Here is a 22,129-nt window from a genome sequence, read left to right on the forward strand (position 1 = left end):
ATCACAAAGCTTTATCCGTTGTATAAAAAAAACAAGATAATGGCAATAGGTAGAGATGTAGAGATACAACAAATGAATATAACACTATAACACTTCATATTTTCCAAATCTTAATTTGGATTTAAGGAAGAAATCAATAAATATAAAATATAAGCATTATATTTATTGTATACCTAAGGTATACAAATCTGTCTACATGAAGTTTACAGATTGGTAAATATCACCTGTTCAACATGTAATTATTTAACAAAACTTTGGAACATTAAAAAAAATAAATTGGAGGCTTAAGGATTAGAAAAGTTGTTCCATTTATTACTATTCCACGTTCTATCATGTAATCCAGTTATGTCAGAAATTCACCTCTCTGTCTGTTAAACTGACGACCACGGACACCTTGTCTCAATGTTGTCTGAAGTCTTACTCGTCTGAAAGGCTTTGGTTGACTACTACTTGTATCTACAAAAAACATTAAGATAAAACAAAAGCAAGTGAAAAAATGAGAAAGCATTTATAATGATACAAACTAATTACTAAAAGAATGAATGAATAAGATGCAGACTTGTCCATTTGTTTTCAATTCTTTTTTTCAAACAATGAGGAAAATTTAACAAACCAAAAAAGGGTAAGTGGTTAAACAACAAAAAAAGCAGCACTTTGGGAGGCTAAGGTGGGAGGATCACGAGCTCAGGAGTTCGAGACCAGCCTGGGCAACACAGCGAGAACCTGTTTCTACAAAATTATAAAACAATTAGCTGGGCATGGTGGAACATGCCTACAGTCCCAGTTACTCGGGAGGCTGAGGCTAGAGGATCACTTGAGCTCGGGTGAGGTTGAGGCTGCAGTGAGCCATGATCAAGCTAACTGTACTCCAGCCTGGGAGACAGGTGAGATCCTGCCTCAAAAAAAACCCCAAAAAACCAGGCAGACCGAGGCCCTGTCTCAAAAACAACAACAACAACAACAAAACCCAGAAGTGCTTGACTTTTTTCATTTATTCACTTATATTAATAAATATTTACTTGTTGACTACCCATGTATCAAACATAGTACCAGGTGCTAATAAATACAACAGAAAACAAAATATCAAGTCCCTCAGCAAACCGCCTACAATAGAACACAAATTATATCTGATTCTTCTTTTTCAGACACCCCAAATGCAATCATTAGCAAATCCTGAATGGTCAAATTTAAATATATATCCCCAATCTGACAACTTCTCACAACCCTAACTCTACCATCTCACCTAAGCCATTACTATCTTTTCCTGAATTACTGCAGTAGCCTCCAAAGTTTCTCCTTGTTTCTGTCCATTATTCATTTTCAATCTCTTCAGTACACAGCAGCCAAACTGATGAGATCATGTCGTGTCATTATTCTGTGTGAAGCCCTCCAGTAGCTTCCAGTATCCATGACAGCCAAGGCAATTACAATGATCTAATCCATCTATCTTCTCCCGTCTCTAACATATCTCCTGCTAGTCTCTGTTCTCACTCACTGTGCTTCAGCCACAGTGGCCTCCTTGTTGACCCTGAACACAAGCAGACACACTGCTGCCTTATGGACTTGGCATCTATTAATATTTTCTTTGTTCTAGTATGCTCTTCATTTAGTAACTGCACAGCTTTGATCCCTTTCTTCTTTCAGATCTTCACTTAAATGTCACCTTCTTTTAGTGATGCTTCCTATGAAACTGCCTGTTACACTGTCAAATATTTGTTGACCAAATGAATACTCAGATGGGGGAAGTCCAGTTTTACATTATCAAATAAATTTAAAGACATCGTAATTTCATATTATACTTTAAAGGGAACAACTACCATATTTTCTCATACAAGCTCTGATAAGATATAACAAGTGCCAATTGTGTTGAGGAAAGCCAATTTTTATGGACATCAAAATATAACTGGGGGCACAAAACCTCAGTAATCATGAATATGATAGTTACAAATTTTTTGAGCTTTACTGTGTATGAAATGGTTCTGTAATTTACATACATTATTTTAAATCCTGATTGCAAGGTTAGTTATGAGTATCCATACTGCATAACATATAGAAATGTAAAGTTACCAGATATGAAACGGTAGATATTAGGGATGTTAGCCAATAGGTTGATGTGTCACATCAAAGCAGCTGAGAAGCAGGGGAAGAGATCCTGGGATAGCAAAGTTCTGTGATTTAAAAAAGTAATAAATAACTAAGCAGGTCTGCCCTAAAATCTGAAGGTTCCATGGCAGAGTTTAAGAATTACCACTGTAAACAATTAAAAATTAAAATAATCAGACTGAATGACCAAGTACTGTATTTCCTTAATAATAAAGGTAATTCTCTGTCTAAAAATTTGAGATAGATGAGCTAGTACACTGTATTGTTTAAGAGTGGAGTCCCTGGAGCCAGACTTCTTCAGTGTAATTGTTGCTTGTCCATTACTTACTAGCTATTTGACTTTGAAGAGGTTATTCACCCTTTCTGTGCCTCAGCTTCCACATCTATAAAATGTGGATGAATATCACCACATTGAGTTGTGAGAATCAAATAAATAAATATAAGTAAAGGGCTCAGAATACTGCATGATACACAGTTAAGTGTTCAGTAAATGCTAACTGTTATTCTAAAAAATAACTTCTATTACAGGAATACATATCTTTTTTTCAAAATTAACTTCAAAAATTTGAAAAGCCAAACTCTGAAACTATTTACATCAGTAAATTTCAAACAATTTTTTTAAGCAACAGAGCTCTTACCCCTTAACTCTCCACATCAAATCTCATGTAGAACCCCAATATGTAGAACAAATAAAAACGGAGCTGTTGTGGTTCAGAGTCAAGAGGCCCGGAGTGCCCTAGCACTCCTTAGCCTCCCTCCCAGTATACCCATCCACTACAACCCCTGAAGCACCTCTAAAAGACCCAAGAGCTCTACAAAACATGTTGACAATCATTAGTCTAGATGAAACATGAGTGAGCTATTCTTTTGGGATGGATCCACCATGTCCATATTTCTTATTATCGATGCCAGAATATTCTTAGAATAATGATTTCAATATAAATCAAGTTCCCTTTAAGAATAAAATTTCTCTTTTAAATAAAGCATTTTAAAATAAAGGAAAAAAGGATTATTAATTTGTTACTAATAAAGCAGTGTTTTCACAAACAAGTTTGATGTATAAAAGCTGTATTGCAGTCCAGGGCAGGGACTCACCTACAGATGAGCTAGAAGGAGGATCCTGGCTGGTGGAGGGGAGATCTGACTCATCAGATGCTTGAACTGGCTCTTCCTCCTGCTGGCTATCAATTTCTAGGCCTGCTTCTGAACTAATACTAAGAAAAAGAAAAATTAATTAGAAAATACGAAACTGATCCTACAGTCTATCCTAAATTATATCCACTCTTTTAAATCAATTGTATCACGTAAGTAATCCGAGCTCCCTTAAACAAAAAAATTACAGACTGACTTGTAACCACACATATTTTTCAAAGGAGCGGGGGGAAGAGAGCTCAAGTTGGTTTTTCCTCATTCCTTTTCTCACTATGACATGTTTCAATTTTACTTTATGATTTTCCTCTTCTTATGTTTCCTTTTGACAAGGATGTTCACATTCTTGACACTCATAAGAAATATATGGTCCAGATTTTGATAAATTTCAAAACAACATTTTAGGAAAGCACAGTACTTAAAAAGTTCACAATAGTCATACTATTAATTAGTATGCCAGTAGCTAAACCATGGGCTCTAGCCCAGATGCGATAGGCTATGGGTATGTAAAATTCCTGGCTCAGTGGCTACATCCATCTTTCTCTCTTCCGTTCAAGACACAAATGAGGGAGACAGTACAAGAATAACATGAATCTGCTCCAGTTTAAGTCATTTGAAAACTTCAGTATAAAATGACTACAAAAATTAGCCAGGTGTGGTGCTGGCGCCTGTAATCCCAGCTACTTGGGAGGCTGAGGCAGAGAACTGCTTGAACCTGGGAGGTGGAGGCTGCAGTGAGCCGAGATTGCGCCACTGCACTCCAGCCTGGGTGACAGAGCGAGACTCCGTCTCAAAAAAAAAAAAAAAAAAGAAAACGAAAACGGCTTAGCCAATTGTTTCTTGCCTAAAGGAAAACAAAAGTAAAAGTCTGCTGAGACTAAAGCAAGCAAAAACAACAAAATAAACTTTTACCCTTCAGATTCTGCCTCCACAAATACTTCATCTCCATCATCACCTGTTGCTGTTTCATTTGTTGTAGATAAAGTGCCAGTGGATGTAGTCACCATTGGAACAGATTGAGAGGCATGTTCCGAAGCATCAGAGGTGGTGCTCTCAGTAAATACAGTCACTTTAAAAAGAAAAGACAAGAAAAAGAACTTTTAAACTTTGTGGTTTATCCAATTTTTAGCCAGAATATATTTCACAGGTTTTCATTTTACCAATAAAACAGAACCTATTATCTGCCTTTGATCCCTACCTGGGGCTGCTACTTGTAGTGGAGTAGTGGGAACACTTCGGCCACCTGACTCTTCTTCATGAGCTAGGAACAGGGGTGTTTCGTACATTCCTAAACCTAAAGACAATTCTGAATATTAATGACTGAAAAAAACATAAAATTGTCAACAAGCCAGGGATCTGAAAGAAAAATATTAATTATTGGAGATACACAACTTTACTAAAGACCACAATTTAATTATTCCATCAAGCAAAAATCCATCTCTCAAACTTTTATTTATTTAATTTTATTTTAGAGACAGGGTCTCGTTCTGTCACTCAAGTTAGAGTGCAGTGACACCACCATAGCTCACTGTAGCCTGAAACTCCTGGGCTCAAGAGATCCTCTCACCTCAGCCTCCCAAGGAGCTAGGGCTACCAACATAGGCCCAGCTAATTATTTTTCATTTTTGTAGAGACAGGGGTCAGTCTCGTTATGTTGTCAAGGCTGCACCTGAACTCTTGACCTCAAGTGATCCTTCTGCCTTGGCCTCCCAAAGTTCTGGGATTACAAGTGTGAGCCACTGTACCTGGCCTCAAAATTTTAAGTACAATTTAAAGACATCCTTTAAACTTTCTAACACTAAAGTGCCCTTAAAACATTAGCTAAAATGCTGTTAAGAGTTTCATACAAGCTAATTTTATTGAGTATACAACTACGGATGTTAATTACTTTGTGATTAACAAAAGTAATTACCAAGGTTACAAAGTTTAGTAAGTGTTGGCATTCCAATTTAAGCCTAGATCTGATGCCCAAGTCTAGGAAATTGTATTAACATACAAAGTCACAAAATCACATAACATTTTAAATTTATAAAGTCAACTTACAATTTCATATAAGAGGCCTTCAGTGTTAGAACTAATATGCTAAACAAGCAGATGTTATGTTAAATGACTTTTATGAGGGCTAAAGATTGAGCTTATTATAATAGTAGTATGCATTCTCTATTCATTTACCAAGTGCCAGACAGCTTCCCAGAAATAAAGAGGGTAATATGGATTCCAACTGAGGATTAAAAGGTAATCAATTCTACAAATTGCATAATTCACATGTGGAAAACTAGCTAATTCTACTACTTAATGTAGTGGCCATTTTATTCCACATATTTTGATCTTTTATTTTTTGTTTTTTCAAGGAATGTTAATACAAAAAATATAACTAGCCTCAGACATTTAATTAGGAATGTTACAAGCGTCAAACTGTAAACAGAAAACATGCTGCATTCCTTCTAACAACTTTAAAACGGCTAGTAGTACCCATATTTACTGGTTCAACACATATTCCTGAATACTTAAACTACATGTATGACATTACACCAGGAGCCAGAAGAAATACTAATGTAAAAGCTAATCCTTATGTGAAAAGAAATTAGAACTTTGTCGGAAAGGTAAGACAAGTTTATTATTAAAGGCAGTGCTTAATAAGTATATTACAGCATTTAAAAAAGTAAATTAGCAAACAATATCAATTTAAAAAATATTTATATTTGCTCTTTTATCCCCCTTAAATCACATCACAATAGTTTATTACCAAATACATACAAATCCAGGAGATCTAAAGGTTTAACTATTTACCTCCTTGAGAAGCAAGCTGGCCAAGATCAGAGTGACTAGAACTTGTTTGTGGCATATCTTCAGGTGGCCCAAACCGGAATCTAGGGACACCAGCAACCTGTGGTGAACTAAATGGACAAAAACTAATTTAAGATGAAATTTAAAGTTAACCTATTTAAAGCACAATGGTGAAAAGAATATAGGAAGAAGGAAGAATGAACACCAACAAACTGGGAAGGAAATAGATTGAAAATAAAGTCTATTTATTTTAAAGGGTTTCTTACTTATAAAAATCCTTTTATACTATCAGGTGTCAATGAATTTAGCAATAATATGAATAACCTGTGACTTATATGTAAATAATTTTCAGCTCTCCTGAACTATGCCTCACATTTCTTGAATGTCTCAGATATCCTCACATAGATATATTGAAAGCAACACAAACTCAACATGAAACACAACAGTTAGAATGAAGTCATGAGACAAAGTTTTATCTTAGTTTTCATTTAGTCATAGAAAAATCAAGTCACCTGTCTAGCTTATTAAGAGTTCACTAGCTAGCTCTCAAGGTTTAGGAAAATTCTAATATTAGATAGCTAAAAACTTGCTTTTTTCCTTATCCTAATACCACTATCATTTATTTTTCTGCCTATAATTCAGGACATAAAACTTAGCGTTATTTAACTCTGCCTATCTTTCCTTAGCTAGTGAGCTATTAACGTCTTTAGGAAACATGGAGTTCAGGAAGTGATGACTTCTAGAGGCACAGGAGTAGTGACATTTATTTGAGTGAAGATGCTGTTGATTGCTGGTACTCAGAATTCTTCGTGCTTATTGGAGTGAGTCTCTTCCTGAGTGCTGACTTTCAGAAGGAGGGAGCTGAAATTGATTGGTTGGCTTGTAAAAACGTGTTAGCCAAGGTAAATTGTGGCTAACTGAGCAAGTTTAAAACTGGTTCTAACTGCCACATGTTACCACATCTACAGAACAATCAACCTTTCCCCAAGTTTGTAGAAATTTGTAAGTTCTGATCTTCGAATATATCCTATTATGCAACTAATACCTCAGCCACAAATAGATGTGTATACTTTCACATGGAGAGCCTTTCAACCCTTTAAGAGGAGTGGTATAGCATAACACTTAACACAGGTCTTATAGCCAGACTAACTGGTTTGAAACTAAAAACTGCTACTTCGTTGCTGTCTGACCTCTGGCAAATTTGTTAACATGTCTGTGTTTCAGTATACTATAAGATGACAACATGAATAATGTCTACCCTCATAAGGTATGAGGATTAAATAAACTAATGCATGCAAATGCTCAATAAATGCTAAGTATTCTTTCCCAAGACTGAATTCAATATCATCCCCATTAAATCATCTCATATTCTTTCTCCTTAGTTGCTGAAATAAATTACTTCTTCATTTGTATTAACAAAGCCTACTGCTTATTTCTCTATTATCCTTCTACATTGTTTACATTAGTTAGTTGCTCATTTGCTTAGCTTTCACAAGAATACTATAAATTATGATCATTGTAATTACCAACACTTAACAACTATAAAGCAATTTATCATGAGTCAGGTAATATCCTAAACATGTTAACACAAATTAACTGATTCACTTAATTCTTTTAACTTATGCAATAGAAATTATTCTATTGTTATTCCCTTTTTTTTTTTTGCAAGACAAAGTCCTTTATTAGAAAATATATCAAAATCCCAGCCCCCTGAGCCAGGACCAGAAGGGGGAGCTATTCCAGCATGGGCAGAAAATGCCTAGGGAGGGGCTTCCTTCACCAAACAACTTCCCAGGAACCATAAATAGAATAAATATTCACAGAGGTCCCAGGAGAAGCCAGATCACTCTTCTCTCTATGGAAGAGGAAGGGGCTTGGGTCCAGCCCTGCTCCTACCCTAGCGGCAGGGACTCCCAGGAATCGTCACATAAAATCATGACATCAAGGATTCACAGTCATAAGCCCTACAGGAGACCCTAGAGAGAGGGACCCCTCAGGTCTACGGGAGCCCAGCTCCAGTCCAGCAGTGAGGAGAGGCCCCTACCCCCTAGCACGGCACCAGAGTTCAGATCCCCCGCATCCCTCTGAGAACAGTGAGGAGCTAAGGGTGGGGAGAATACAACCCCATGAATTCGGTTTCATGATTAAAGTAGGCAGGAAGGAGTCAGTGTGAACCTCGGAGGGCTGTGTGGTTGGCAGTAGGTGGAGGCCCGGGCCTGGATGGGGGCCGGCGTTGCAGCATCTCTTGACGGAAGGCTGGGAGGAACCAGGTGGGTAACGGGGCCCAGAAGGAGCCCGAGGACCCCGAGGGTCAGTCCCAATGTCTGCTGTGATGTTGGTATAAAGAGGCCCCAGCTCTCGAGCCAGCAATTGGTATGTCAGTGAGTTCATCCCATCTTGCGTCCAGGAATTCTGGGTACGGACCAGGAGGTCAAATCTGTGGGGATTTTCCTCGTTGCCCTTATCTCCTCGGTGCTTCACCATCTTATAGTGTCCCACAGATGTGGGGGGCCGAGAGATCTTCATCCCAGCCAGGCGCACCCTGGTAGCAATGTCATCATCCTCGCCACCCCAGCCCCAGTATTCATTGGGGGAGCCATTCATCTTCAGGTACTGGTCAGGAGTAAGCGCCGAGACTCCTCCGAAGTACTGGGGGTATGGGAGGCTGTATCCAAACTTGTTCATAGCAACAGCAACATGGCGGGGTCCCCGGGGGTCACACACATACAGATTGTGGTCATTTTCTGGCAAGAGGTCCACATCATGCAAGAACAGGCAGTCCCATTCTTCATCACGCAGGGCCTCTCGCACCCCAACATTGAGCAGTTTTGCCCTGTTAAATGTTCCATTTCCAGCCTGGTGGATGACATAGATGCCATAAGCAAGCTGCTGGCGCTGCAAGAAGGGGTGCAGGTGGTAGAGCAACAGGCGCAGGTGGTGCTCCCGGGCACGATGAGGCACAATGATGGCTGTTCGGGAGCGGGGCTCACAACCTGCAGGGCGGTACCGGCCCCCTGGTTCTACCCGGGGATTCCGCTCCACAATCTCTGCCAGTGATGGCACCGGGCTAAAGGACACCGACACAGGACCCACTAAGAGAGGAGATCGTTCTGGACAGTAGGGCAGACCTTGAGGAGCTGGAGGACCCCCTGGGGCCCCAGGCAGGTGACTGAGGTTACTGTAGACATCACGAGGGTGAGAATAGTCAAATGTCGGCCCCTGATCTCGGCCAAATAGGGCACTGAGACTTCGGAAGCCCCCCAGTGACAGGTACATCATGACAGCCAGCTGGGAGCCCACAAGCAGGGCCAGTGTGCAAGGCCGCTCCAGCAGCCTCCGCAACATCCTGGGGGTGAGATGTAGGTTCAAGCTGTCTTCTTAGGGATCATGGGGGCTCCAGGGGGTCCCGGGGGGACAGAGATGTGAGGCATTATCTAAAATTGGAAATGTCACAGAGGGCAGAGAAAGGCTCCATCCAGCACTCCAGCAGCGAATCTGGGACCAGCTGGTCTTTTGCTGCCTGTCGTCACCGCCACCCCAACAGCCGGGCAGGAATCGCTGTCGCCATCTTGGAAGCGGGCGCTGCGGGGGCGGGGCCTCGCGTCACGGGCTGTTATTCCCATTTTTAAAATGAAGGTGCTCACGAACAGAGAACCTAAGGAACTTGCTACTACTAGTTAACAGTAGAGTTAGGTTTCAAACACAGGCATTCTGACTCTAGAGGCCATGTTCTTAAAGATTCTTCTATTGTCTTTTACTTTAAATTCTTGGTAGAAGTAACTGTATGTCATTGACCTCTGTATTTTCCCCAACAATACATCCTCAACTGACCTACCACAAGTACTTCTTAGTATACAATAGAGAGGGACTCAACAAATAATGAGTTAACCAAACGATAAACAAACTAACAGAGAAAGACTAAAAGTTTGATTAGTTACAAAATGTTTCCCTTTCATTAACTTACTGAATTGCTTCAGCAAATCCATCAGTACGATGTGGCACCACAAGAGTTGGAGTACTTGGAACTGTTCTGTCTTCATCATCAAAAAAATGCTGTTGCTACAACAAAGATAGAACACAGAGTTAACAGGCAAAACACCACACATATGGACTATATAAATATCTGCTGAAGAAATGAATTACTTTTACATAATAGGTAAGTACTTACCATGCCACCTATTCCTGGAGTCAACTGAAGCCCACGTCCTACAGACTGCCTTCGGGTCATCTGAATTCTCTGCATGTCAAGAAAAAGGAATTACATTTGCTTTAAGAAAGGAGGCAATGAAACAAACACCAAATATCAACAGATACAGCTTATTATGCTGCCAACAAAATAGTTAGCAGATAGGTAATTAGGACATTTTCCCAGGAAAACCTGCCAAGAAATCACTTTTAGTCAATGACAAATTTTTAACTACAGTCTATAATATGAACCAATACAAATCATTCTATTAACCAACAGATCAATTATTAACCAATACTTAAATTAAAACAGATCTAATACCATCTTGCATGTAAACAACTTTAATTCCTATTTCCTTAGCTGGAAGTGTTAGCAAGTATTCTTTTGCAGTTCAAACAGCAGTATTGCCTTTTAAACTGTTTTCCAGTTAAGACAATTCTAAATGGATAGATTGTATATATTTTTGCAGCCTCCATACATGATCCTTTAAGACTTGATATTTTCCCATCATGAAGTTATTTTCACTAGTGATATTTTAGTAGAATCTATATTTGACAGTGTTTACACATACTATTTTATAGGGTAAAACTTAGGCTAAATTAACAGAACCTTTGTGTTTTTCCTACTCTTTTTGCAAGTGCTTTTGATTAAGAGATGACCGACCCTACTACATGCTAAATATAAGGGGTCATACATACCTTCATTAAATTTAAAAGTTAAAATATGTGACTATCAACAAATGAGAAAAAATATTCTTAAGTACGACAGAAATTCCTTTCTCTTTTATAAATATGTGCACTGTACAGAAAGAAACCTTCAAATCAGACAACGGTGAGCTGCTAAAATGTACTTTAATTAAAACTCAAGAAAATCTTTCTTTTCTCACTTGAGAAATAACAAACAGAATTTTATTTGCTATGACTATAACCATTTCAATGTATGCACAACTTTTAGTAACGCTTGCCTTTCTAAACATCCCTCAGAGATTAGTTTCAGTTCAAAGAATTTTTTAAAAATGTGCCAAAATACCAAAAAGTTCATAGGATTGCTAATTTAAAAAACTGAGAGAGAGAGAGAGAGAGAGAGAAACACATAATGGAAAAGGAGAAAAGCCAAGATTTTTTCAAGTTCATTTTTCATAATGACCAGTACTTTTAATACCTGAACTGGTGGTCCCAACTCCTGAGGTGGAGCATGAATGGTCAGTCTTGGGGGAAGTGGATGTGGTGGGCGTCTAGGTGACTGAGGTGCTCGAGGGGCCTGTCTTTCAGATGCTGATGATGGCTGTTGTTCTCTAGAAACCTCCTGAGAAAAGGAAGATTCTGCAGCACCTGTATTTCCTTCACCTATAGGAAAAGAGAAATTTACTTTTGAACTGCTAAATTTACGACAAAAAAACTTGGACAATCCCTAGAAGTATAAATCTTGCCAACAGGAATGTTCACCGCACTAATATTTTCAGAAGTAAGGTAGTGAGATGTGATGGAAACAAATGTGGGCTTTATACCCAGAGATAATGGGATCTGTACTTATTAGCTGTGTGGCTTTGGGCATGTCCCTTAACCTCTTTGAGTCTATTTTTTGGTTGGTTAATAGAGCAAATGTAACCTCCAAGTATGGTCTTTCTAAAATGGCTTTTCTAAAGAGTTCAGATAATGAACATAAAGCCCTTAGCTCAACACATGGTAAACATCTAACAAAATTAAAGTAAACATTTAATAAAATAAAACTAAAATTAACATTTAATAAGTTTGGGTTATATAATTTTTAATAAAGTAGGCAAGTTGCCTAAAGGTTAGACTACTAGAGAATCAGTATAACAATCAAACAGGATAAAGACAGAGGAAAAGCCTTACAACTACATTTTAATCTTTTGGTTTCCCCGAATTTTGAATTTTCACAAATGTCTCTCAAATGTCTGAGTATTCTTCTACATACACTGTAGCAACAAAAGAAGTCATCTTCTACTATGAAAAGTTGAACAGGATGCCACAGAATTTCGTAGTTTAAAAGTCTGAGGTCTAGATTCACATCTTTGCTCTAACACTTAAGCTACTTAGCTACGTAAGTAAGCTATGTGACACCTCAAGTGACTTTACTTCTGTGATTCAGATTTTTCATTGGTACCTAAACCTTATTAAGTTTACTATAAGAATTAAACAATTCAAGTATAGTTACTTGAAATGTACTCAAATCCATCCATTAATTTTATTTGGGCCACTAGACCTATTTTTGCTTGGTTGCAAAAATAAAAATAAAAAAAATAGGAAAAGGAAGGAAGGAAGGAGGGAAGAAAGGAGGGAGGGAAGGAAGGAGGGAAGGAAGGAAGGAGAGAAGAAAAGAAGGAAGCAAGGAAGGAAGGAGGGAGGAAGGGAGGGAAGGCAGGCAGGCTGGCCTAGAGCAGCAAAAATTGTTCCCTCTATATTTCAACTATGTGATACACAAAAAGTGTTTCTTAATCTACGAATTGTTTATAAAATGTAAATTGTTGTTCAAAGTATATCAATTTCTCATCTCCCTTTAAAAGTAAGAATAGTATTACTTATTATATGGCTTAATATTCATTAATGTATTTTTCTCTTAAAAAATTTAAAAGTTTAAATTTTTGTCTGTTCTTGCTTTATTAAAATGAGAATACACCTTGCCCTTTTAAATACCCAGGCCTCTACAGAAACCCAGATACAATATTTTCCCATTAGTCTAAACAGCTAAGGTTTTATTTACTATGTCAACACTAATGATTTTGGCTTCATATCAGTTGTTAGTTATCTATTATCCAGATAATCACTAATCCTTTAATACACATTCCAAAATAAAATTATTTTCTACAACTTCCATACTCTTTTAATGCCCACAACTTTTCAGTGGACCTCTAGGACTTATCCTTTCCAAGATTTAACAAAATATATGCTACATTGATTCAAAAATCTTTTATTCATTGGAAAACCAGAACATACTGCAACGCTCCAATAGTCCCAAATGTTGAAGCATGCAGCTTGATTAGACTGACCTCCTCTGGTTATGAATTGCTGTTACAAGTAGTCCCTAATTAAATTTTTCCTCTTAATGGCAGCATACAGCATCTACAATACCGTAAGGGTTACAAAATGTTTGCATCTTACAGCAGTCCAATGAGGCAGAGAAAGAGTATAATGACAGCACCTAACAATCATAAATATAGTAGACTTTTTATGACAGCGTAACAGTCACAAAGCTAGAGCAGGGGCCAATCTCTTTCTTACCAATTCACTAAATAAATTTATATATTATAATTAAGTGCAATTCTAGTTTAGGAAATACCAGAGATACTCAATTCAAAAAAGACTAATAAAAATCTCACCAATGTTTTGAGAATCAGCAGCTCTCTGATTACCTTCACCTCCACCCATACTTTCTTCTGTTTCTGTACCTGGATCAGTCCCATCGCCACCCTAAAAACAAAACATGATAACATAATGCGCAAATAAAATAGGTACGCTAAAAAAACCGGACAGAATAATTAACCAAACCAAACCACAACAAAAACAAATAACTAATAATAACAAAAACAAAAAAAAAAAACAAATGAACAAAACCTCCAAAGGTTTTAGTGAATTTCATAAACCTTTCTATATCCTTGGAAAACATCAAGTTCAAGAAAGCTCTCAGAAAGAACTATGAATGGTCAAAATTCTAGCCAGTTACCTCAGCATCATCAGCTTCATAACCATCATTGCCATCGGCACTACCAGTTCCTTCATTACTATCTTCACCCTCGTCTCCCATCCCTGTGTCATCTTCATCATCATCATCATCTTCCTCATCCTCTTCATAATCCTAGTAGAAAGTTCCCCAGGTATAAAAAAAAGTTTAGAATATGGCCCACATGCTCTGCACATCTAGATACCACATTTAGAAATTTAAGTGACGCATTAGTCAGAAGATAGGAATTGTCCTGAGAGTTGTAATGGGATTAGTACAGCAGCACCAGATATCACAACTGTGATACTTGCTGGAATTAGTACAATAATGATCAATTCTGAATTCTAACTGTTTGCATGAGATTGTTCAAAGATAATATAGACCTTAGGTGTCAGTAAAATGTCAAGTGGTCCACTTTATTCTAAATTTAAACAGGTGGAGCTGAAGAAAATGATAAAATTACACTATATCAGGAGCTTTTTAAAAAATGTTGTTTTATTAATCTAAAATGAGAAGCTGTCAATATAGGATTTAAACCCCAAAATAAAATACACAATTTGACCTTATATACATAAAATACACTTTATATATAATAAAATGACAAAAATGAATTATGGGGCTCCAAGAGGAAACAAAAATAATTCTTGTTTCTTCTTTTTATCTCCAGAAACCATAGCACTTACAATTAAAGCCATACAGTCACTTACCAATAAGACTTAAAATTAGGTCTAATTGAGAACAAATCCTAAAAGACTCACGAATCATCAAAAAACCAAAATGAAACAAAATTTTAAAAACGGGCTTTCCATCACTGGCTCTACACTACTTTTCATTATAAAATGTTGATTTCTGAACTAATTAAGATAGAAGAAAAAAACAATATAATCTACTTAAGCTGACTGGGAACCAGAATTTACAGCCAATGCATTAGTATCCCAAGGATTTGAGCACTTTCATCCAATAGTTTAAAAACACTAGATGATTTCAAAACAAATTTACCTCATGTTCTCCATCATTTTCATCATCATCCTCTTCTTCATCATCACTGTCAATTACAATGACATCATCTCCTTTGCCTTGACCATCCTGGGATGAAGTTGTTGTTTGCTGATCTGATTGAAGTGGTCCAAGATCTATTTGTAGAGACTGAGAGGTTTCTTCACTGTCTTCCATAGGTGTATAATCTCCCTGGGTAACTCCCTTTGAAAATAAAAAAGCAAGAAAAAAATTAAGAGCCCTATAAACGTATCTAAAACTATATGTGAGGTATTATTATAGGTCAAAGTAAAGAATAATGAGTACTTATGGACTAGCAGCATTTAATTTAATTTAATTTATTTTTTTGAGACAGAGTCTTGGTCTTATCACCTGGCTGGAGTGCAATGGCGCAACCTCAGCTCACCGAAACCCCCGCCCCGCTGGGTTCAAGCAATTCTCCTGCCTCAGCATCTTGAGTAGCTGGGACTATGGGCACCCCCCACCACGTCTGGCTAATTTTTTGTATTTTTAGTAGAGACGGGTTTTCACCATGTTGGCCAAGCTGGTCTCGAACTCCTGACTTCAAGTGATCTGCCCACCTTGGCCTCCCAAAGTGCTCGGATTACAGGTGTGAGCTACCTCAGCCAGCTGCATTTAATTTTAAAAATGGTACTTCAAGTATTTTTGAAGAAAGAAGCTGAACCTTTGAGTTTCCTTAATGTCTTCCTATAGAAGAATTATCATAAATCTTATTGGTTAATACTCCAAGAAAAAGAGAAAAAAATATAAACAAATATTTATGTATTCAAAACTTTAGTGTGATATCATATATCAGTGCTGTGAGACAGAAATATGTTATGTAATTTTAAATTTTTTAGTAGCCGCTTTAAAAAAAAGGTGAAATCAATTTTAATAATATACTTAACCAATATATCCAAAATATTATTTCAACATGTAACCAATGTAAAAATTATTAACCAGATATTTCACATTTTAAAATTTCTACTAAGTCTTCAAAAATCTGATGTATATTTTATATTTATACCAATCTGGACAGCCATTTTTCAGTTGCTCAATGGCCAGTGTGGAGAGTGTACAATACAGCTACAGACCAAAGTCAGAAAAAAAAAAAAACATACTCATGGGTCTGCAGTGTTTTAAGAGAAGGTTTCCCCAAACTAGAACTAATTTGGAAATGCACTGAATAAATAAGCTATTACCATTGTCTTTTCACAAAGAAAAGCACTGAATACATAAGTTATTATCATTGTCTTTTTACAAAGAACTTCTTCCCTCCCCAAAACTCCAATTATTCCAAGCCTTCACACCAAAATAAATTTATCAGAAACTAGATAATTCCTTGCTCAATCTATTTCCACAATTCTATTTTGTTAACTACTGAAATAAACTATTATTTTAACTTCATTTATAACATTTACTATCAAAAGTTAAATGTCGTTTTGGCTTAAGCACTCACTAAAATCATTTTTTCATATAAGCCAGCAACAATATCTTTTAAACTAAGACATTCATAAAAAATTACATGTGCCATAATGGAAAAAATGAGTAAGTCATGATTTAATTTAAAAAGTGCCTCAAAGTGACATGCTTATTTCAGAAAAAGCATCACTTGTAAAGAACATCTGCTTCACTGTCAGAAAATCAGAAAAATAAACTGTTACACATTCAGTAGACAATGCTAGAAGGGTGGAATAAAAATCCAAATGGTATTCTGGAGTCACAGACAATTTTGCCAATTTTGAGAAAAAGCTTTCGCAGAAGATTTCGGTATAATTTAACGAAGTCTGACAATAAAGCAGAAATTTACATCTTATTATTTTCAAATTATTATGTTCTTCAGAAACAATGCTCTCTGAGGACAGATGAAAAAGATATCAATTATAGTACGCTCTGAATAACGTATCTAAAATGCCTGGGTCCAGAAGTGTTTCAGATTTTGGATTTTTTAGGATTTTGGAATATTTGCATATCCATAGAGATATCTATAAGATCCAAGCATAAATGCAAAATTCATTTATGTTTCATATATACCTTATACACATAGCCTGAAGTTAATATGACACAGTAATTTTAATAGTTTGTGTGTAAAATGAGGTTCTGACTGTTTTGACTGTGGCCCATCACATTAGGTCAGCTGTGGAACATTACACATGTGGCTTGCACACTGGCACCTAAAAAGTTTTGAATTTTCAAATTAGGGATGTTCGACCTGTACTACATATTCATCTGAAGATTTAGTTTAGTGTTTTCAGTCAAAGAAAGCTGGTAAAATTAGCTTACAAAATTAATGCAGCTAAGAAACTAAAATTTACTTGCGATATGGCTATTTATGGTTAGCTTGAGATAATTCCTTAATTTTACATGGATAAAATAATTATAGCATAAGATGATTCAGAAAGTTTATCCAGAGAAAAGTACTGTTTCAAGCTTAGGACAGTTGAAAACTACGCAGCCTGGGTTTGAATCTGAGTTCCAATGCTATGTGAACTTCGGTACACTACTTTATCTGGGTATCAGTTTCTGTAACTATGAGGTATAATGAAGATTAAATTAGTCAATAAATAAAAATTTCTTAGATCAACATTTGGCATATAGTAATGAGTTCGGTGTTAAACATTGATATTTAATTACTATCATATATTGTGATCTGAGAGACCAAAATAGATGCCATTTTGTCAACTAAGACAAACCCTAAGGTAAAGGAAACAAAAGTTACCCGTAGGTCAGGGGTTCAGGGCCTGGCTGGAATGGCAAATTTCTAAATTCATATGTACAATTAAAAAAAATATGCCTTTGCTAAACTCCTCTAACTGGAGCTATCAGGCAAGTTATCAGACTCCTATCTCTGATTTACAATCCAGACCACTACAACTCTGACTGTAGACAGCAGTGGCAAACAACTGCAGCAGACACCTTAAGCTAGTTTCAGCCTGCTTAAAGAGGCTGTGCACAAACTGTCTTTGTGTCCTGTAATTCACCTTTTGTTCACTCTTCACATAAAGAGCCAGATTCCAGCTCATTTTAGTGCTAAAACCCTGCCCCAAAGTGAACACACAATGTATATTATATAGGTTTACCTATTGTGCATATGCTCAGTTCCCCTCATAAATATGTATAGCTTTTTCCCCGAATCTGCTGAATATGTATGACTCTATTGTGTAATAAAGGACCCTGTGAGGCATATAACCACACCTGTCCCTGTCCTGTGTGAAGACAAAACACCTCTGGTCCATGCTGGAGACTATCTCTTCCTCATTAGTAAAATGATATCACTAATAAAGCTCTCCTTTCTATTAAACACTATTTAGCCACCCTGGGGGTCTTCTGGATGACAGTATGAATTCTCATTTTGTGGGACAGAGGGAAGAAAGGAAAGTAATAATACCCTGAGTGCCTAATATGTGGCAGGTACTACTTTAGGTATTTCACAGTACTAAAAATTGTATTTTTTGACAAATGAGACAATGCAGGGAATTAAGGACATGCTTTACAGTCACAAAGCTCACCTCATGCTTTGTAACTTCAGGGTCTATATTCTCTCCACTAGTAAAACTGCTCTAGAGGAAACTCAATGAGAGATCAAAAAATGAAGAGGTGCATAAATGCATTTCCTCTTACGGATTACTTTAATTCTGTAAGGCACATAATACAGGGGAGTAAGAGAGAAGCAGCAAATGGGGCACTATGAATTAACTCGAGACACAACCAGCACTCTTGTATTCCATGTAATTAAAATAGTGAAAAATATTGGCTCACAACTCTTAAAAAATCTGGAAAACTGTGCTATATATGAACAAAAACATTTCTTTAATATAAGTTTAGAAGGCAGTACACTATACTCATAGGAGTAAAAGAAAGCAGACTCTGCAATGATTAATTTAATTTCATTAAACATAATAAGAACAAGTAAAAAAAAAAAGACCAAATAATGTTTCAATCTGTCAAAGCTAATTTCATTCATGAAAAACAACAGTTTGCTACTTTAGGTATGTTTTTACTTACTTCTCCAATAGAATCTTGAGAATCCTGGTTGTATACCTGAGTCTCCACCTCTCCATCAGTACTTTCTTCTGCCATAACTTCTTCCTGTATCATAATACACTAATATATTAACCACATCAGTGTAGTAGATGAAGATGAAGGGTTACCTGTTTTTGTTAGTTCTCTCATTTGAAAAAACCCTTCGAATCTTTAATTTTATGAAACTATAGAAAAATAAAAAAATTTTTATTTAAAAATTATAATCACATTCCTCCTCAGTATACACAAAGCAAGGTTTATGAACATTAATACATGCTAATACAATTAATTTAGTAGCCTTAATGTTTGATTTGAAACCTGCTTCATTACAATTTAATCTTAACAACAAAAAGGAATATAATTTCGGTTAATCTTAGAAAAAGACAGCAGGTAACAGTTTATGTCCATGATATTTAAAAGCTTTGAGATGAAATTCAATTTATGTTTTTATAACTGTGTTTTTTTATTGAAATAGAAACAAATTAAAGATATGCAAGAACATAAAACACTGTTGGCAACAATACCTGGGTTGTCAGTGGAATCTTTGTAGGAAGTTCAATAAAAGTGTTTTCCAGATAATACATTTTGGTCCCGAAAGGTTAATTTTCTCTAGGCTATAACTGAAAAGAGTACCTTAACTCTACTGGTAAAGGTTAAAATCGACAAAAAGAACTTTATGCACCTCAGTTCCTACGGGTGTAACGCTTTTCAACTTCTTTGGAAGAGGCATTTCCACTGTATCATCAGAGACTTGGTCTGATGCTTCTATGGTGCTATCCTCTTCCTCTTCACGTGTACGCTTTGGCAAAGAAGAACTGGGGGTAGCCGAAACTTTGAAATTACATAAATCTTGAATTAGAGCATGATCATAACTCAATTTAGATAATTTACCCAATATGGTCACTTAACTAAAGGAGAACACAGTAAACATTTAATTGTACAGATTATTAAAATACACTCAACCAACTCCTAGATCAATGCATCAACATAATTTGTTTCTGCTAAGCTATGGGTAAACAAAGAGCAACTTACGCTCTGAGTCAATGTTTTTATACCAACCCATGCTTTGCTTAATAAAGCCAACCAATTTTTACAATATATCTGATTCACTGAGATTGTACTAATATGTTGTTATTTACAAAGTTTACATGGGACCTTCTACAAAACTCAGGACTCCTTGAATAAGAAAACATGTACACTGTATGTAAATCAGTATATAGTCTTATCTTAGGTGTCTTTTAGCCCTCAGGACCTCCGTTAAATTATATACAATATGTTTTGTGTTAGTAGGTAAAACCAGTAAAAAAAGTAACTGGAGGGGGAGAATCATCTTAATGACAAACAACTGATCTAAAAGTCATATTCAGCAGTAAACATGAAATAAAATGTTAGTAATACATTCATTCATTCTAATATCTGGTAGAAAGCAAGTATGCACAAAGAATACTTGTGATATGTATTATATCCAAGATATCATAATTGTATAGGTTTACTCTAACTTCATTTGTACAAAGAACACTCAAGATATACTCAAGATATATAACTCAAGATATACTCGAGATCTTATAAATGCATAGGTCTACTCTGATTTCATTTTAAAATTAATCTTACCTGTGCCAAATACTGCTGTGGAAGTAGAAGGCCGCTCAACTGGTGAACTCTGAACAACCTCTACTATGTTTGAAGATAACTCCTGACTGACAGGCTCAATCTGAGGATGACTCTGTTGAGTGGGTTGCACAAAAGCTGTAGCCTGTGTTTGTTGCTGAACAGTTAAAATAGGTTGAGATATAGAAGGCTGGACATTAGGACTAGTAGAACGAACGGATCCACTTGTGCTTCCAAAAACTGGAACATGTTCCACAGGCCCTTCTGACTGCATAGCTGAAAAAATAATTATAATGCTGAATATAAACCTTCTACTTTCATCAAAGCTGAAATTATCTTTCCCTATTCTGCGGTAAATGTCACCTTTCACAAGGATTCCCTTGGTGCTTAGTAGACAAACACACTGTGGGTAAAGGTAATGTATTATGGATTTTTAAATTCCCTATGTAATTGATATGGTAGCATGTAATAAAATGTTGGCTGAATTAAATAAATAAGTATCCGAAACTGATTTTGCATCTATTCATTTAAATTACTGTTGAATAAAATTAATGAAATTAAGCTCGAAGTAAAATTAGAATTTTTCATTAAGCATCATTTTGTTTTTAATTGATATAACAGATAGTAAATATAATTAGTAATATATTTAGTTTATTGGATGTAGTTGAAATAAAACATTCTGTATTTTCATAGCACAGATACACTTGAATAACTTACTGAATTCTAACATTTATCAAGATAAGAATATAAGGAAATATGCAGGTAGCAAAGTTTTACTAAACACCTACTGTGGAGTTAGGTAAAGGGATTAAACAATAAGAAGCCAAGATTTTTGCCCTTGAGGAGCTCAAGGTAGTGGAGTAAAAAAGCATGTATACCACAGAATAAAATACAAAGTTGTAATTGCTGTAATGAGTAACAGAGTGTCATGGGAAAAAACTGAAGAAAGCAATGAAATGGTCAGGTTCAGTGAGAAAGCAATGTTGGGTTGAGCCAGTAATTCAGTATGATTTTCCAAAGTGGATTTCATATATTCTTTGTCATTACAAGTGAAAATTTTGGTCCTAGAAGTATGTACTTCAAATATTAAACACCCATTTTTATAATGATGCTGACTTCAGCTGTACTGGATGCTTCATTTATCTTTGAAATTACTGTCATCTTCTCATAATAAATCTAAATAAGCAATCAGTCTAATCAGATCTGTATTATTTCACTAACCTTCCTGTGATTCCACTTGTGTAGTGGGCATCACTGTAGCTGTTGGGGTAGTAGTGGGATTTGTAACAGTTGCAGGTGTAACCATTGGGCGGATACTAGCCCTGGGTGTTGACTTATTTCCAGGCAAAGCTGCAGCTGTCACTTTACTTGGAGTAGACACAACAGGAGTTGGCTTGATATTGGCTGTTGGTGGGTCTGATGTGCTGGCACTAATAGAGGAGAAAATGCAAGAATAATTAATAACAAATTATTACACAAATACTTTTAAAAACACAGTGAGTACAGGTCTCTATTTTTTTGTTCACTAAATATTTCAGAGCCTTATTAAAGCTGTTTTGAATTTAAGCATTAAAAACTATACAGAGAATGCTCCAG

At 36.3% G+C, this 22,129-nt stretch overlaps 2 protein-coding genes across 2 annotated transcripts in view; both read right to left on the minus strand.

The window, feature by feature from the left end:
• The window catches only part of TPR (translocated promoter region, nuclear basket protein), a 67,282-nt gene that overhangs the window by 1,914 nt on the left and 43,239 nt on the right, over window positions 1-22,129 (minus strand). Inside the window, exons 36-50 of the mRNA XM_033198594.1 lie at window positions 21,755-21,963; window positions 20,537-20,809; window positions 19,608-19,756; window positions 18,908-18,991; window positions 14,906-15,106; window positions 13,910-14,041; window positions 13,566-13,656; window positions 11,387-11,571; window positions 10,208-10,276; window positions 10,004-10,098; window positions 6,043-6,149; window positions 4,451-4,546; window positions 4,165-4,321; window positions 3,199-3,317; window positions 361-456 (exon numbers count right to left, since the gene is read on the minus strand). Of these exons, the coding sequence (XP_033054485.1) occupies window positions 361-456; window positions 3,199-3,317; window positions 4,165-4,321; window positions 4,451-4,546; window positions 6,043-6,149; window positions 10,004-10,098; window positions 10,208-10,276; window positions 11,387-11,571; window positions 13,566-13,656; window positions 13,910-14,041; window positions 14,906-15,106; window positions 18,908-18,991; window positions 19,608-19,756; window positions 20,537-20,809; window positions 21,755-21,963 (2,063 nt within the window). The remainder of the gene's footprint in view (window positions 1-360; window positions 457-3,198; window positions 3,318-4,164; window positions 4,322-4,450; window positions 4,547-6,042; window positions 6,150-10,003; window positions 10,099-10,207; window positions 10,277-11,386; window positions 11,572-13,565; window positions 13,657-13,909; window positions 14,042-14,905; window positions 15,107-18,907; window positions 18,992-19,607; window positions 19,757-20,536; window positions 20,810-21,754; window positions 21,964-22,129) is intronic.
• On the minus strand, window positions 7,692-9,388 carry LOC117075850 (beta-1,4-galactosyltransferase 3-like). Its single transcript, XM_033198599.1, is given in 2 exon segments — window positions 7,692-8,295; window positions 8,298-9,388. Coding segments are annotated over 2 exon segments (1,179 nt in total). The 5' UTR covers window positions 9,385-9,388; the 3' UTR covers window positions 7,692-8,203.

Source organism: Trachypithecus francoisi, unplaced genomic scaffold (genome assembly GCF_009764315.1).
Source record: "Trachypithecus francoisi isolate TF-2019V2 unplaced genomic scaffold, Tfra_2.0 Lachesis_group5, whole genome shotgun sequence".
Classification (NCBI taxonomy): Eukaryota; Metazoa; Chordata; class Mammalia; order Primates; family Cercopithecidae; genus Trachypithecus; species Trachypithecus francoisi.